General features: G+C 35.6%; 1 protein-coding gene across 1 annotated transcript in view; it reads left to right on the top strand.

Moving 5' to 3' along the window:
* LOC149782543 (cilia- and flagella-associated protein 418-like) overlaps positions 1-17563 on the top strand; it is a 35440-nt gene that overhangs the window by 3444 nt on the left and 14433 nt on the right. Inside the window, exons 2-4 of the mRNA XM_089933977.1 lie at positions 1419-1485; positions 8862-8929; positions 10670-10735. Of these exons, the coding sequence (XP_089790103.1) occupies positions 1419-1485; positions 8862-8929; positions 10670-10735 (201 nt within the window). The remainder of the gene's footprint in view (positions 1-1418; positions 1486-8861; positions 8930-10669; positions 10736-17563) is intronic.

Below are 17563 nucleotides of genomic sequence, written 5' to 3' on the forward strand. Positions count from 1 at the left end.
ATCTTGCATAATGTCTCAAATATTGTCATCTTGAACGAGTAGTTCCGGACACAAATCTTTGGGATACAATATCAGTTACGGAACATAATGGCCCATGTATTATGCCAGAACTTGGATGAACAAATACTTGTCACAAAGCAAGTGCTTGTGCCAAAGACAGCTGACAAACGAATTTTAATTAATACGATCAGTTATTGTATTTGTAGTGGAAATCATGAACAGAGGATGATAATGAATGAAAGCGAGTGAGAACTGTTCAGAGATATTTCATCTTAAGTGTATTAAAATGAAACATGTGTCAAGCGGAAATAATTTTGCATCCAATGTCACAATCGAGTATTCTTTAAATGCTTAATGAAATATGAAATTATATAGTAATGTGTGTACTTGTTTGTGAATCCATTTGTTTATGTGTCTGTTTATTGATGGATCTATTTATTTATGAAAGAATAACAAAGCTGATTGAAATGTTAGTATTTAATTTAAGAAAATAGGGGCAAAGTCAAGAATTCTGTCTCATCCGGTTGATATACACAGCAGATTGTGGTGTATTAGGATATCTTCATGCACAAAATGATATGCGCCTTCATATGTGGTTGGAACAATGTTTTAGGTCTCGGTGTGCGTCAATAGGGAATCAACATGGCAGATATGGAAGTGCACACATAAAGTATATTGTCAGAAATATACATCAGTCTCCCCAAAATTTTGTTTGTCATTATTTTTACAGCTAGATCGGAATTATCAAGTTTCCTTTTCATTTAGGATACAGTATATGTCTTGTTAAGTATTGGAATTTTTGTTTTTGCACTGATCAACATGTAGAAGAATGGTTTGGTTTTACAAATTGTTGATGAATTAAATCATTTTTATCCACTAGTCATGATGTTGCACTTGTACTAAGTTAGATTTCTAATAGGATACAAAGTGACCTATGATATTCTAATATATATAGACATATAACATGATACATGACCTAGGATAAAAACTAAAGCAAATTTTAAAACATCTCCACAGTTTACAATAGCCAAACAATCCCATTTAATCAAAGGGATTTGAAACTCTGCCTTTTCCACATGAAAGTGACACCTCACTGAATGTAGTCTTTGATCAAAGAAACAGCAAAACGGGGTGCATTACTTCAAAATAAATTAACACGTGATAAATAAACAAACAGAAAAATCCATCAGAACCTAAAAGACACAGCTATAGGTTTTATTCCGTAGCATACATTTTTTTAGTTTGTGCATTGACTCTTGTTTTGAAAGTTGACTTTTGATGTATATGCAGTTCATTGTATTATAATTGTCACTAGGATGGTATACAGTAGTCAGTTACTGTGGTGTTACAGCTGAATGTATTTGTCAAATCTGATATTCCAATACGAATTTTATAATAAGTTATTTCATCTTTTTTAGGAGAAAAGCAGAAGAAGATGACCTAGATCAAGTAGTTAATGACATATGTGGTGATATTGAATACATTGTAAGTATGTGGTGATATTGAATACATTGTAAGTATGTGGTGATATTGAATACATTGTAAGTATGTGGTGATATTGAATACATTGTATGTATGTGGTGATATTGAATACATTGTAAGTATGTGGTGATATTGAATACATTGTAAGTATGTGGTGATATTGAATACATTGTAAGTATGTGGTGATATTGAATACATTGTAAGTATGTGGTGATATTGAATACATTGTAAGTATGTGGTGATATTGAATACATTGTAAGTATGTGGTGATATTGAATACATTGTAAGTATGTGGTGATATTGAATACATTGTAAGTATGTGGTGATATTGAATACATTGTAAGTATGCTGTCAGTTCCAGTGCTGTAGATGAGATTTTACTTCCAGGTTTCAAAGTAGTTTTTTAAAAATTTACAAAGGTAATTTTTGTGAACCCAGTACAAGACAGGCTTATAATAACTTTAAACTTTTAATGAACAAAATGTGCATCTTGCCTTTGACCATGTGCCAGTTGGGTTATGACCAAGACCTATGTTAAGCTGTATTAATACCAAGACCAATGCTCAGTGTGTTAAATTGTCTTATGACCAAGACCTGTGCTCAGTGTGCTAACTTATCTTATGACCAAGACCTGTGCTCAGTGTGCTAAATTGTCTTATGACCACGACCAATGTTCATTGTACAAAATTGTCTTATGAAAAAGTTCTGTGCTCAGTGTGTTAATTTGTCTTACGACCAAGACCTGTGCTCAGTGTGCTAAATTGTCTTAATACCAAGACCTGTGCTAAATTGTCTTATGACCAAGACCTGTGCTCTGTGTGCTAAATTTTCTTAATACCAAGACCTGTGCTCAGTGTGCTAAATTGTCTTATGACCAAGACCTGTGCTAAATTGTCTTATGACCAAGACCTGTGCTCAGTGTGCTAAATTGTCTTATGACCAAAACCAAGGCTCAGTTTGCTAAATTGTCTTATGACCAAGACCTGTGCTCGGTGTGCTAAATTGTCTTATGACCAAGACCTGTGCTCAGTGTGCTAAATTGTCTTATGACCAAGACCTCTGCGCATATTGCTAAATTGACTTAATACCAAGACCTGTACTCAGTGTGCTAAATTGTCTGATGACCAAGACCTGTGTTTAGTGTGCTAAATTGTCTTATGACCAAGACCTGTTTTTAGTGTGCTAAATTGTCTTATGACCAGAACCTGTGCTCAGTGTGCTAAATTGTCGTATGACCAAAACCAGTGCTTAGTGTGTTAAATTGTCAGATGACCAAGACATGTGCTCAGTGTGCAAAATTGTCCTAATACCAAGACCTGTACTGAGTGTGCTAAATTGTCTTATGACCTAGACCAGTGCTCAGTGTGCTAAATTGTCTTAATACCATGACCAGTGCTCAGTTCTTAATTGTCATAGTACCAAGACCTGTGCTCAGTGTGCTAAATTGTCTTATGACCAAGACCTGTGTTTAGTGTGCTAAACTGTCTTAATACCAAGACCTGTGCTCAGTGTGCTAAATTGTCTTAATACCAAGACCAGTGCTCAGTGTGCTAAATTGTCATATGACCAAGACCAAAGCACAGTTTGACGATTTTGAAGGTTCAGAATACACCATGGGTTTGTTACCTGGAAAAAAATCAAGTAGTTAACTTTTGTTACAAATAATTTTGACAACAAAGAATTTCATTGACACAACACTTTAATTATTCTGATCTGAAAGAGTATTTCCAACACCTTTCTACTGATATGAGGATGTTTACAGTGAAATGAACATCATTTGATGGTAACTTCTGGCATTGTCTATCGGGCACTTTCACAAAGATAATGAAGATGAGCATGAATTACTGAAAACGTTATTGTTGGAAAAGCATCCACATAATATAGATCAGTTGAACGCAAGCATGATTCTATGCTAACTTGTGTTCTGTCAAAAATGTTACCACTTGGTAACCCATTTTAGTAGTAAATGATTAAAAGATAGGAAACCAAACAAATGTGCTACTTGTTTCTTTGGTTTGAAATTTGGATTTCATTGTGTTTGAATCCTTAGATTTTAGACATGGATGCAGGGATCATATAGAACTTGCCTTAATCTTAACAAATCATGATAAATATTGACTATCCTAACCTTAGGAAAATCTATTGACACATTTTAAAACTGCTTAAATTTAAACTTTATTATATGTTGGCTCATGCAATTGCCAAAACTGTGATTGGAAATTGCACTGTTCAGGTGGTAATTTCTTTCTCTTTTAAAGATAATTTATTTGGAGGTTACAAATTAGACTACTTGTGCTGTTGTTGGCAGATTTTTGCTTTGAAGTTGCTGTCATCTGGTAGTCAAACATATTTTTCCAAGGTTTATAATGTAAAGTACTAAATTTAAAAGATGAACATGCACAGATTTATGATTTATCAATAAATCAAACTTTTATTGTTTGAAATGGGGAATAATGAAAGAAAATACAGTTACCGTATATACTCGCGTATAAGCCGAAAAATTTAGGAAAAAAATAAGGCCTGGAAGAAGGGGGGTCGACTTATCTGCGGGCCAGAGTCCAAGTCTGAAATTGTTAACGCTTTTTTCCCTCGATTTCCAGCATGTATTGTTTCTGTCGATCGCTGAAGATGAGATGACATGCCTAATGATGCCACATGGCTCTTAAGATTTGTGCTGTCGTGAAGTGAAACAAATATTTTTTTTAAAACTTAAGTGGAAGGATAATGAATGAAAAACATGTTTTAAAGTACTTGATGCCTATTTGACAGCTGTCCATCCACCAGAAAACGCAGCCATACGTGTTATTTGAGCCAAGGTGGTACGTGTATTTTCCAAAAGAACCGCCATATTAGTAATCTCCAGTCAAGTATTTAACCCTCAGCTAATCAGTAATCATTAAACTCTACGGTATCGTATGAATGCACGCTAGCTTATTTCGGTGTAAATATGAAAAGAATCTACGTAAAAAAATAAAGAATTACGATACTGAAGGTATATACGACAAACATTTTGATCGAGAGTAGAAATACATGTACGATAGTCTTAAAGGCACAATAGCGAGAGGCTCCATAGGGGTTTGTTGTGCACACGCTTAGGAAGGGTACATAACAGGGCAATATACGAGTCAGCATGAATAATTGTAAAACAATATAATTTGTGGGGTTTCTTTGACAGGTGTTTTGGAAGTAATGGGCAGCCGCAGTTTATATACTACTGTTGTTTAGTTGTTTGTAAAGCAAAGTGGTTTGTTAGCGGGTGAGTGTACAATAGCTACCATATGCTTAATCAGTGGTAAATGCCTCGGGGATAATAGGTTTGTTTTGTTTCACAATGCCAATGACTTTACTAATACATGCCGACTCTCAGATGTATTGTTTAATGAGATATGGTAGTGGACATGGTTTCTGCTCAAAGTTATAAACTGTCACAATACTTGAATAATGTCCACGCTGAAACCAATCACATTTTGATCAACTGAATCACACTACCGGTAGTTTAAAAAAACAACACAAATAAACAACAATGATAAATAATTATCAAATACAAATTGATAACCAACCACACATGGAAATAATTACAGGATAAGGTATATAAATAGTATACTACCACTATAAGAAATTATTTCAGTTAAATCTCTCTAGAAGTTTATATTCAATTAAATCAGATAAAATGAATAGTGTTGGAAGTAAAAGAAAGCGTTCTGCTTATGATGCAGCATTCAAACTAAAAGTTATTGAATATGCAGAAGCAAATAACAACTGTGCTGCAGCATGCAATTTTTTGGTGAACGAGAAGCAAGTACGGGAATGGCAGAAAAGCAAAGCAACATTAGAAAAAATGCCAAAATCCAAGAAGGCTCGCCAGACTGGGATTGCCTCTTTCCCTGAATTGGAGAAAGAACTCAGTGATTTTGTAAGTGAACATCAACAAAATGGATACATTGTCACACGAACTGCAATTCGTCTACGTGCTATGCAGATGGCGAAAAATGATAAATATCAGTTGGCAGATTCAAAATTTGTTGCATCAGCCAGCTGGTGTTCTCATTTTATGAACCGGAATGGTTTCTGCCTCAGGCAGCGAACGAAGATAGCACAAAAGCAACCAAAAGACTTGGAAGAAAAAATTGAATCATTTCAGCAGTTCATCATTAAACGCAGAAAGCAGTGCTCATTTGAACTATCACAAAATGGAAATATGGATAAGATGCCTATGACCTTTGACTTACCAAGCAATAAAACAGTCAATGCTGTTGGTGAGAAAACTATTCTGATAAAAACGACCGGCCATGAAAAAACGCATTTTACGGTTGTATTGGCCTGTTTGGCTGATGGATCAAAGCTGCCTCCTGTCATCATTTTTAAAAGGAAGATGCTGCTGCTGGTGTTATCGTTCGTGCACAGCAAAAGGGATGGATTGACGAAAGTGGAACAATTGAATGGTTGGAGAAAGTATGGAACAAGAGACCAGGTGCAATTCTTCGGAAACCTTCAATGCTTGTATGGGATATGTTTCGTGCACACAAGATCGATGAAGTAAAAAAGGCCGCAAAGAAAATGAAAACAACACTGGCTGTGATACCAGGAGGTTTAATGTCAGTGTTACAGCCTCTTGATGTCTGCCTTAACAAACCTTTTAAGGACAAGTTACGAAAGATGTGGGCAGAATGGGTTTGTTCAGGGGCTGTGAAGATGACAAAAGGCGGGAATTTAATGAGGCCTGACATCGATTTGGTCGCCAAGTGGGTAAAAGAAGCGTGGGACTCAGTTCCATCGGAAATGATTGCAAAATCATTCAGGAAGTGCTGTATCAGCAATGCTATGGATGGAACAGAGGATGATGCTATATTTCAATCCGACAATGACGAGGAGAGCGATAAGGAGAACGACACACTATTGGATGACAATGACGACGGATATGATGAAAGCATGCCCGTAACAGAAGCCGAGTTTCGTGAACTGTTTGGCGAGTCTGATACAGAGCCAGATTTTGAAGGATTCTAAAAGTGATAGAACTTTTATAATTCATGATTTTAGAATGAGGATTAATTAAATTTCCATTACGACTTACCACTTTCGAACTGTTTTTATTTCAACATATAAATTAGCTTTCTTACTTTCATTTTCTTTAATAATATGATTTACCTAAATAAACGTATTCAGAACTCACTTTGTGCATCATGTGATGTACCAGTGATGTACCAGTAGTCTAGAAATTATGGGTCAGCTTATACGCGGGTCATGCACTTTATCACAGTTTTATCCATTTCAGGTTGGGGGGTCGGCTTATACGCGAACGGGCTTATACGCGAGTAGATATGGTAGTAACAAGTACTTACCAAAGTTGAATTGGAACCAGATCCAAAATAGAATTACATATTGCAGCCCCAGAACAAATGATATGCCAGTATTTGTAAGATCAATATTTGGCAGCTATTTGGGAAAATCTATCACCAATCAAGTGTTATAATTACTTTGAACATTTTTAATCTAGTAATATTTACCTTTAAGTTCATGGATGCTTGTCTAGAGCTATTGTAAAAGAGTGCTGTTATGCTTACATGTGTAAATAACATCATTTTGTGTTTGTCACCTAAACATTTACAAAATTGTTATTTCATTTAAACAAATGAAAGTGACATATGATGTGAAAAAGTATGGAATGACAGTTACATGAAAATTGCTTACAAAAACAAAGTGAGTAGTCTGCAGTTTGGAATTACTCTACACAGGTAGAAATAGTGGAAAATTAAAGGTGAATAAAAAGTGAAATGCAACCTATGGGCAACAGTCGAACTACTCTGGTGATGGTACCAGCATGATGTTAAATCATGTAAAGCATGCTGTAATTTGTTTAAATTATATCCTACCTCAACCACCAGTTTCAGCTTTAAGAACTCCTTCACTGTCAAAAGTAAGATGTCAAAAGAGCACTGAAAAATAATCATAATGTGTGCACCTGATGCAAGACCCTGTAGCATAGTGGATCGGGAATGTTTTTAAAACGTGCATTGAATTCAGCTCCTCATTCATATTCTGAACGTTTTTGTTGATATCCGTTCAATTGCAATATGTTTTTTATAGGTGAATGTTGAATTTGCAAGCCATAGATCACAAGAACTTAGGGGATGTTTTTGTCATTTAGCACAAGCTTGTTATCACTACACTGTTAAACTGCTTGTAGAATTACCTTGAAACTACAGATCCATTCACCCCACATTCTAGTTTTTACTATTTAGTATAAATCAGAAATATTCACAGTGATACAGTTTCCTAGGGATATAAATATGGGGTCAACTGTTTACCATAACACCCAAAATACATTGCTGTTTTGCATGGTGGATTTAATTTTGTGGATATTTGTTACCCATCCACCCTAAGAAACAAACTTCATGCATTTCTCATTTTACAGGAAATTTTTTTTATAGATGTTTTGTTTTATGTTTGCATTGTTCTGAGTGGAAGACATTGACATGGGTTGTAGGGTTTGCTGTTTGTAAGAGTAGGAAATGTATTCAACAGGAAACCACAGGACATGGGATGATAACCAGATGCCATATGAATCTCTCATATCCCATTAGAATTTGTATTTTATCAGTTTATTAATAAAATAAAACATGCTTCTATCCTGCTGCAAACAAAATTGAAGATTGAACAGGTATTGTTAGATTAAAGAGGGGAGAATTTCAGATGCTTTAAAAATAGTGGACTTTTTTCAGCTCCTAGGGAGAGATTTGCTGAGCATTAGGCACTTTACTATATTTGCAGGGAACATTTTCAGAATAGGCAGCTAATCATAAAAAGCTGGAGGCTATGCAGGCAAGAAAATGAGTTGCTATGGGGGGGGGGGCCTAGAGTATTCTCCCTGAAAATTTTAAAATCAGAGATGCAAAATGATACATTTTCAGTTGTTCATGGGAATTTTTCTGGAAAAATACCTTCTTGATATAAAACAACTTTGGGCAGATGACAAAATAAGCAGCAAAAATTCACCATCTATCAGCTGTTGGCGAAATCCTTATAAAAGATAGAGCAAAAAGGTCATTGATGCAGATTCAGTGGACAAAATCTTTCCTTTATGGAAATGTGTTCTTTATACAGAGTTTGAAGCAGAATAATTAAATAAAAGTTATTAAGTTCTACAGTAAAACCTGTCTTGATAGACCAAATTCTTAATACGTGGACTTATTGTGTTATGTCACAAGACATTGAGAGACTGCCTGTCCTGAGAGACTAGTTTTTTAAAATCTTTATGACAGTTTCTACTGTACTGTCATTTTTGAACAAGAGTTATTTATATCGAGGTGTACGATTGGACAGGTTTTACTAGAGATAAACAAAATAGCAGTTGTTATTATATATTGAATGCTTTTTTCTAGGATACTGTCCCAGATAAATCTACTTCAAAAGTGCGCTCCAGTCGTGAGGAGAAAATAATTAAGCCTAAGTAAGTAGAATCATGTTACAATTTGTATATGCAGTGTTCTTGTCTATGCATACAGGTGTCTTTCTATGCATGCGTGTGTTTGTGAATGTATGTATGTATGCATGTATGTATGTATGTTGGCATGTACACATGTATGTGTGTGTATATGTATGTTAAAACACAGACTGATTTGTACGAGTTCATTTTGTTTTCTTGTAAGTCAAAACACTGTGATTGATGGGATCAGATATAAACATTAACTTAAAATTGTTCTACATTTAATGTCTTGTGTGCACATTTTCAGTTTTCATTGCAAAGTATGTTAAATATTTATGTGTGCAGCTTTGGGGCTTGTTCTCGTGCATATATATAGTTTGACCATTTTGAATTTTGCAAAAATAAATCAATGTATTTGTAATATTCCCACATTTGCAAGGAAAAAAATAAACATTTCAAATCAGATATAATAAATATTATATGTTGTTTAAACCTAATAATTGTTACGTAGGGTTTCTGGTAACTGTTTAACAGTAACAGTAAAACAGCTGTTTTTAATCCAAAATCAAAAAACAGTAAACAGCTGTTTTTTTTTCTAACTGTTTTACTGTTTCTAACGGACATTGAGACATTGGATTTTGACGCTCTCAAAACTCTTCTGAAGGCAATGGAACCTGTGAAACTTGCTGTTGAGAATCTAAGTCGAGAAGATGCGACATTGATGAGTGCTGACACAATTTTAGAATTCATGTTCAACAAGCTCTCTAACCTGAATAATGACATTAGTACCAAGCTCATGGAAAATTTGAAGTGTCACGTTGAAGAGCGATTGAACAATGATGTCATGAACCTCCTGTGCAGTCTCAAAGATCCATCTGTCGCCCCGTCAAAAACTACGCTAAATTTCGCAGGAAATCTAGCGTCTCGTCTATTTGAAGTCAACGATGTAGAAGATGTCGTCGCACAGTCGTCAAATGATGCTGAAAGTGTGAACTTTTCTCTTCAAGATGAATTGAATTTGTTGCTTCAAAAAGATGGATCATCAATTGCAGTCGGAGGGCAAGACAGTTTCAAATGGCTCAAGTCCGAATTCACGCTCTTCAGGAACTCTGGCCAGCACACTGAAAATCTCCAGAAATTGTACAATGCAATTCTATCCATTAAACTGACATCAACGGATGTTGAAAGAGTTTTTTCGGTCTGTACGAATTTCTGTACAAAATTAAGATCGCGTCTCTCAGACAAGTCGCTTAATGCACTTGTATTCTTGAAATATTATTATAAGAAGTAAAAATGTATTGATTTAGAACTTATCACAAAAGATATATAATAAAACGGTGTTCATCACAAAAATAAGTTATCGACTGTAAAATTAGTGAAAATATGGAAAAAACAGTAAAAACAGCTGTTAACAGCTGTTTTTTGAAAATTGAAAACAGTAAACAGCTGTTTTTTAAAAATGACTGTTTTTGAGAAACCCTATTGTTACGGCCATATTGGTCTTCGTGCACATGTTCACATTTCTATAAATCTATTCATATCCATGATTGATGTCAGTGTAAAAGTTTTATATCTGGTCAGTTTCTCAAGTAGAGTTGGCCACCAAGTCATTTTACTTCATTTATGGGTAGATCTTGACATGTACATCTCCAGTTTACCCAAAAACATGCAGATGGCTTAACATCAGGTCATGACCAGCTTCATGTATAATTACTAAAGAGTTGTCTTTTTAAAATGTGGTGAAAAGATTGTCATTTTTTGCAGATGTTTTCCAGTGTATATTGGGGGAAGTTCATGTCCTCAGGGGGTTGGCAATAGTTTTACCAAAAGGTAAGTTATGTTATGTTCATACTCTTTTATATCTGCACCATGTCTGACGGGGGGAGAGCTGGTCAGGGGAATTATAGTTAGCCATGTCCTACAAACTTGTTACTCCCAAAATAGCTGGAAAAATCTTAAATGTTTCTGTGGAATCAGCATTTTTGTGAACTTGAACAAATTCTAGCTATTTATTTGGCCATGGAAACATGTTTGGTATTAAAGCTTCTCCTAAGCTACTTAGAGGATTGCCTTGAAACTTTACGCACTCCTTCATCTATCGTATAGTTGTTTGTAAATGAAAATGTGCTGCTTAGTCATTTCATATGGCCACTACTCTGGTCATATTGAAAAACTTATTATTGCTGCTTCTCTTTAATTAATTGTCATACCTACAAGACCAGAAGACTTGTGATGTCTGATTGGTTCATACCTACAAGACCAGAAGACTTGTGATGTCTGATTGTTCATACCTACAAGACCAGCAGACCTGTGATGTCCGATTGGTTCATACCTACAAGACCAGAAGACTTGTGATGTCTGATTGGTTCATACCTACAAGACCAGAAGACCTGTGATGTCTGATTGGTTCATACCTACAAGACCAGAAGACTTGTGATGTCTGATTGGTTCATACCTACAAGACCAGAAGACCTGTGATGTCTGATTGGTTCATACCTACAAGACCAGAAGACTTGTGATATCTGATTGGTTCATACCTACAAGACCAAAAGACTTGTGATTTCTGGTTGGTTCATACCTACAAGACCAGATGACATGTTATGTATGATTAGTTTAAACCTACAAGACCAGAAGATTTATGATGTCTGATTGGTTCATACCTTCAAGACCAGAAGACTTGTGATGTTTGGTTGGTTCATACCTACAAGACCAGAAAACCTGTGATGTCTGATTGGTTCATACCTACAAGACCAGAAGACTTGTGATGTCTGATTGGTTCATACCTACAAGACCAGAAGACCTGTGATGTCTGATTGGTTCATACCTACAAGACCAGAAGACTTGTGATGTCTGATTGGTTCATACCTACAGGACCAGAAGACCTGTGATGTCTGATTGGTTCATACCTACAAGACCAGAAGACTTGTGATATCTGATTGGTTCATACCTACAAGACCAAAAGACTTGTGATTTCTGGTTGGTTCATACCTACAAGACCAGATGACATGTTATGTATGATTAGTTTAAACCTACAAGACCAGAAGATTTATGATGTCTGATTGGTTCATACCTTCAAGACCAGAAGACTTGTGATGTTTGGTTGGTTCATACCTACAAGACCAGAAAACCTGTGATGTCTGATTGGTTCATACCTACAAGACCAGAAGACTTGTGATGTCTGATTGGTTCATACCTACAAGACCAGAAGACCTGTGATGTCTGATTGGTTCATACCTACAAGACCAGAAGACTTGTGATGTCTGATTGGTTCATACCTACAGGACCAGAAGACCTGTGATGTCTGATTGGTTCATACCTACAAGACCAGAAGACTTGTGATATCTGATTGGTTCATACCTACAAGACCAAAAGACTTGTGATTTCTAGTTGGTTCATACCTACAAGACCAGATAACATGTTATGTATGATTAGTTTAAACCTACAAGACCAGAAGATTTATGATGTCTGATTGGTTCATACCTACAAGACCAGAAGGCTTGTGATATCTGATTGGTTCATACCTACAAGACCAAAAGACTTGTGATTTCTGGTTGGTTCATACCTACAAGACCAGATGACATGTTATGTATGATTAGTTTAAACCTACAAGACCAGAAGATTTATGATGTCTGATTGGTTCATACCTTCAAGACCAGAAGACTTGTGATGTTTGGTTGGTTCATACCTACAAGACCAGAAAACCTGTGATGTCTGATTGGTTCATACCTACAAGACCAGAAGACTTGTGATGTCTGATTGGTTCATACCTACAAGACCAGAAGACCTGTGATGTCTGATTGGTTCATACCTACAAGACCAGAAGACTTGTAATGTCTGATTGGTTCATACCTACAGGACCAGAAGACCTGTGATGTCTGATTGGTTCATACCTACAAGACCAGAAGACTTGTGATATCTGATTGGTTCATACCTACAAGACCAAAAGACTTGTGATTTCTGGTTGGTTCATACCTACAAGACCAGATGACATGTTATGTATGATTAGTTTAAACCTACAAGACCAGAAGATTTATGATGTCTGATTGGTTCATACCTACAAGACCAGAAGACTTGTGATATCTGATTGGTTCATACCTACAAGACCAAAAGACTTGTGATTTCTGGTTGGTTCATACCTACAAGACCAGATGACATGTTATGTATGATTAGTTTAAACCTACAAGACCAGAAGATTTATGATGTCTGATTGGTTCATACCTTTAAGACCAGAAGACTTTTGATGTCTGATTTGTTCTTGGACATGAAATATAGCTCATACATCAGCCATCATTAAATCTTGTTAATGCTACTCCTCGTGAATGGATGATCATATGAACATGTGGTTTACATTAAAAGACTTATGGTGACTTGTTGGACCTTATTGAAAGATGTGTCAGTCTCATGTAAAATAAGACTGCCTTGGCAACCACTTTGAAAATTTTGTTATGACTGCACCTTTGGAATGGAAAGTCATGCCAACAGACTTATGATGTCTTGGTGGTCATTAAAAATGGTGCCAATCTGACCTATCTTGCTTCCTAGGTGGCAGTCTTGAAAATCTTGTTATCACTGCTCATCCTAAATGGATGGTCATATTGACATGGGGTTTTCATAAAAAGACTTCTTGTGATATATAGTAGGTCCAAAATGAAAATGATGCTGATCTGTTGTACAATATGGCCATCATGGCTACCATTTTGAAAATCCAATTATTGCTTCTCCTTTTCAATGGATTGTGATAACAACTTGGGGTTTCCACCAGAACTTGTGATATCTAGTTGCTTGTAAGTTAAAATGGTGCAGATCTGGCTGCCATGACTGCTGTCTTGAAAATCATCTTATTGCTACTCAGTAGAAAGTTATATTGATATGGGATTTGCTCCAGATTAATTACTATATCTATCTGACCTCTAATGTGGACACCATGGTGGTCATTTTGAAAATCTTGATATTGCTACTTCTACTAGATGGATGGTCATATTGACATATAGCTTTCACCAAAAGACTTCTTATGATATTTAGTTGGTCCTAAATGAAATGGTGCTGATCTGACATCCAAGATGGCCAACATGGCATTATCTTGAAAATCTTATTTTTGATGCTCCTCAGCAATGGATGGTCATATTCAGTTTGGGATTTTCACCAAATGATGTCTAAGTGGTCCAAGATGAAAATAGGTCCCATTTTACATCCAATATGGCTGCCACTGCAACTAATTTAAAATTATGTTATTGCTCAAAAATAAGAGCAGCAGTAGTCAGAAAGAAGAAATGGTCATATCTTGGATTCCTGGAAATTATTTTTGGCCATTAGAACATCAACCTCTTTAAGGGGCTTTTGTATTCTGTATATTCCACTAGTGCTCAGTACCTTTAGAAGCATTCATGATTTGTAATGAAATATGTATACAGTTTTACGTGAAGAAGATCTAGTTCAGATTTAATTTTCACCATTTTCTTTCTAAATTTAATTTGGTTATGACCCTTGTTTGACTTTGCCCTCACATTTCATCACTATATTGGGGATCTGTGTCATATGTGCACAGCTAATCTTGTTATAGAATGATAGCACCACTTATTTAACTATTCTCATTGTATGTAGACATAAACATGTACATTTTCAAGACTTTCTTTTATTCTCTAATGGTTGAATGTTGATGTTTTATATGGCCAACTATCATTGCTTTGCCTTCATTACCAGAAAATCAAGTTAAATATTACACGTAAAAAAAAGTTTTCTCCCTAAAGTCCTATCTTTAACTAAAGAGACAAAACATGTACATATCTTTATGTATTCTGGTAATTATGATTTCTATGTCAGCCCTATGCCTTTTGTAACCCTGCCAGAATGGGGGTGGGGGTGGGGGAGGGATGGGCATAAGTGTTACCATTGCCTGTCTGTCCCTTCCCATCCTGTCCTACCTCAAATATTGTTCCCCCATTTTGAACAACTTAATGGATTGAAACCTTGTATATGTGTGTGGCTTTACATTAAGAAGAGCTGGATAAAGTTCACTGTCATCATTTTCCAGAATATTTTTAATTGTTATGCTGCGTCTTTTGTTTGTCATTCAGTTTTGGCTCAGAAACATTCAAAGGAATTGATGGATTGAAGTTTAACATTAAGAAGACCCAAGTTAACTTTGGTTTCCACCACTTTCCAGGAAATTTGTATAGAGTTAGAGCCCAAGTTAGACATAGAATTTTGCCATTTAGTTTCTGCAAAATAATATTTGAAGAACTCTATTGATGGAAACCAAATTTCATATGAAACTGCATGATGAGAAACCTACAACAAGTATTTCATTGTTTTCTTGTATGGAGATATTATACCTGTTCCAAATTTGGTATTAAGCTTTATATTTAGAAACCTAGGAGATGTTTGATTTTCAACGTTTTGATGCAATATTTAATGAAGTTATGGTCCCTGTTTGATTTTACACTTTTATTTAAATTTCCATGTAATTTGGGCATACGTCTCTTGCATCGATTCATTTTTCATTTCTTTTTGGCATAAATTTACATGCGTTGTGTTTTGTTGTGTTATTTCCCTGCCTTCATAGAGGTTGAGATATAATGTAATCCTTATGTCAGTTGTGAAACTTTGTAAATATTATGGTCATTGTCTTCATGTGTTTATTTCATCACATCAAATTTCCTCATGCAGTTTTTATCAAATTATTGCCATTAATGAGCTGAATTAGTCCAGGATGCAATCACATAGCACAGCAAGCCCTACAGGTTTTTGTGTATTGCCATTTTTGAGTTGAAGTAGTGTAGGATGCAATCACATAGCACAGCAAGCCCTACAGGTTTTTGTGTATTGCCATTTTTGAGTGGAAGTAGTGTAGGATGCAATCACATAGCACAACAAGCCCTACAGGTTTTTGTGTATTGCCATTTTTGAGTTGAAGTAGTGTAGGATGCAATCACATAGCACAGCAAGCCCTACAGGTTTTTGTGCATTGCCATTTTTGAGTTAAGTAGTGTAGGATGCAATCACATAGCACAGCAAGCCCTACAGGTTTTTGTGTATTACCATTTTTGAGTTGAAGTAGTGTAGGATGCAATCATATAGCACAACAAGCCCTATAGGTTTTTGGCACAGCAAGCCCTACAGGTTTTTGTGTATTGCCATTTTTGAGTTGAAGTAGTGTAGGATGCAGTCACATAGCACAACAAGCCCTACAGGTTTTTGTGCATTGCCATGAAACTTAGTACATATTATTATCATCAGATCACCATATTTCCTAATCTTTATGAGTTATTGCCTCTACTTGCAGCTGAATGTGTAACTCAGCTTCTCCACCAATTAAAGTTACCAAACTTTTGGGGTGGCTTGCACTAGGGATTAGGAGGAACCCTATTGATTTTGCATCAAAGGTTACCATCAAGGTCACTCTGACTAAAAGCAGGAAAACAAATCCAGACAGTTACTTGAGTTCTCCATAATACACAGTTACCAAACTTTGTGGATGACTAATACACAGTTACCAAACTTTGTGGATGACTTGAATTTGGATTAAAAAAAACCTTATTGATTTGGGGTGGTCAGAGGTTATCTTAGCTGTGACTAAAAGAAGAATGGTTTCCAGAAAATAGTATTAGTTCTGTATTTCATACTTGGACCAGGCTTTGTGAACGGCTTTCACTTGAGGCAAAAAGGAAGCCTGTACAGTTTGGGACAGAGGCAAAGGTCAGTTTGATTGAAAAAAGAACAAATGGTTTCTGCACAATAACATTAGTTCTACATCACAGATATGGACCAAACTTTGTGGATGGCTTACACTTGGCCTAAGGAAGAAGTCTATGAATTTTGCCACCATGAAATTTTGTACATGTTATGGTCTTTGTTTGGAGACGTGCATATAAACAAATCACTTTGGTCATTTTTTTCTGAGTTATTGCCCTTGCATCTGAATGAAGACAGAACCATGTGAGCACAACTTTGTCCTGCATTTTGTTTTACAGATCCCTGTAAAATCTGGTACATATTATAGTCATGATTTAAAAATGCAGAAACTGACAAATATTTATTTCTCCTGGATTTTTTAAAATAAGAGTTAAGGCCCTAATTTGACTTGCAGCTGGATGCATTATATGGCAGTTTTGTCAATCAGCTTTTTGGCTGTTTGTAAAGCGGTCAAATTAAGTTCATATTATACTCTTCATTACAATCTATTTGTGTTGACAAGCCGTTTTAATAAATTTTGTTTTCACAACATTCATAGAAAGAAGTAGAAAATAAATTATATAATGTGCATTTGGTGATATCTACATATAGTGTGGAGTCATTGTTTTTGTGAAAGCAATTCACAGGATTATAATGTTGGTCAGAAAAATGTATCCCTCTGAGATACCAGTGCCATGCTATCTACTGACAGTATTAATTTGAAAGATAGATTAATGTTTTATTAACAACAAAATAAAACAGCAGCTATGAACTCATTTTCCAAAACCCCTTCATTTAAGGTTTTTGCATTTATTAGTGTAAAATTGCTGCAAATCTAGATGATATCATGCAAATATGTCTTTCTTTTTTAGAGCCTGAAAGAGTATTTTGAACTCGCACACAATGCAATGATGACTTGACCATCACTTGTTTGGTGTATTGTTTGTGGCAGAAAATACATTTTCAGACCTGTGGATTTGAAAACTT

The sequence above is a fragment of the Sinohyriopsis cumingii genome, chromosome 15 (assembly GCF_028554795.1).
Source record: "Sinohyriopsis cumingii isolate HCF-2022 chromosome 15, ASM2855479v2, whole genome shotgun sequence".
NCBI classification, from domain to species: domain Eukaryota; kingdom Metazoa; phylum Mollusca; class Bivalvia; order Unionida; family Unionidae; genus Sinohyriopsis; species Sinohyriopsis cumingii.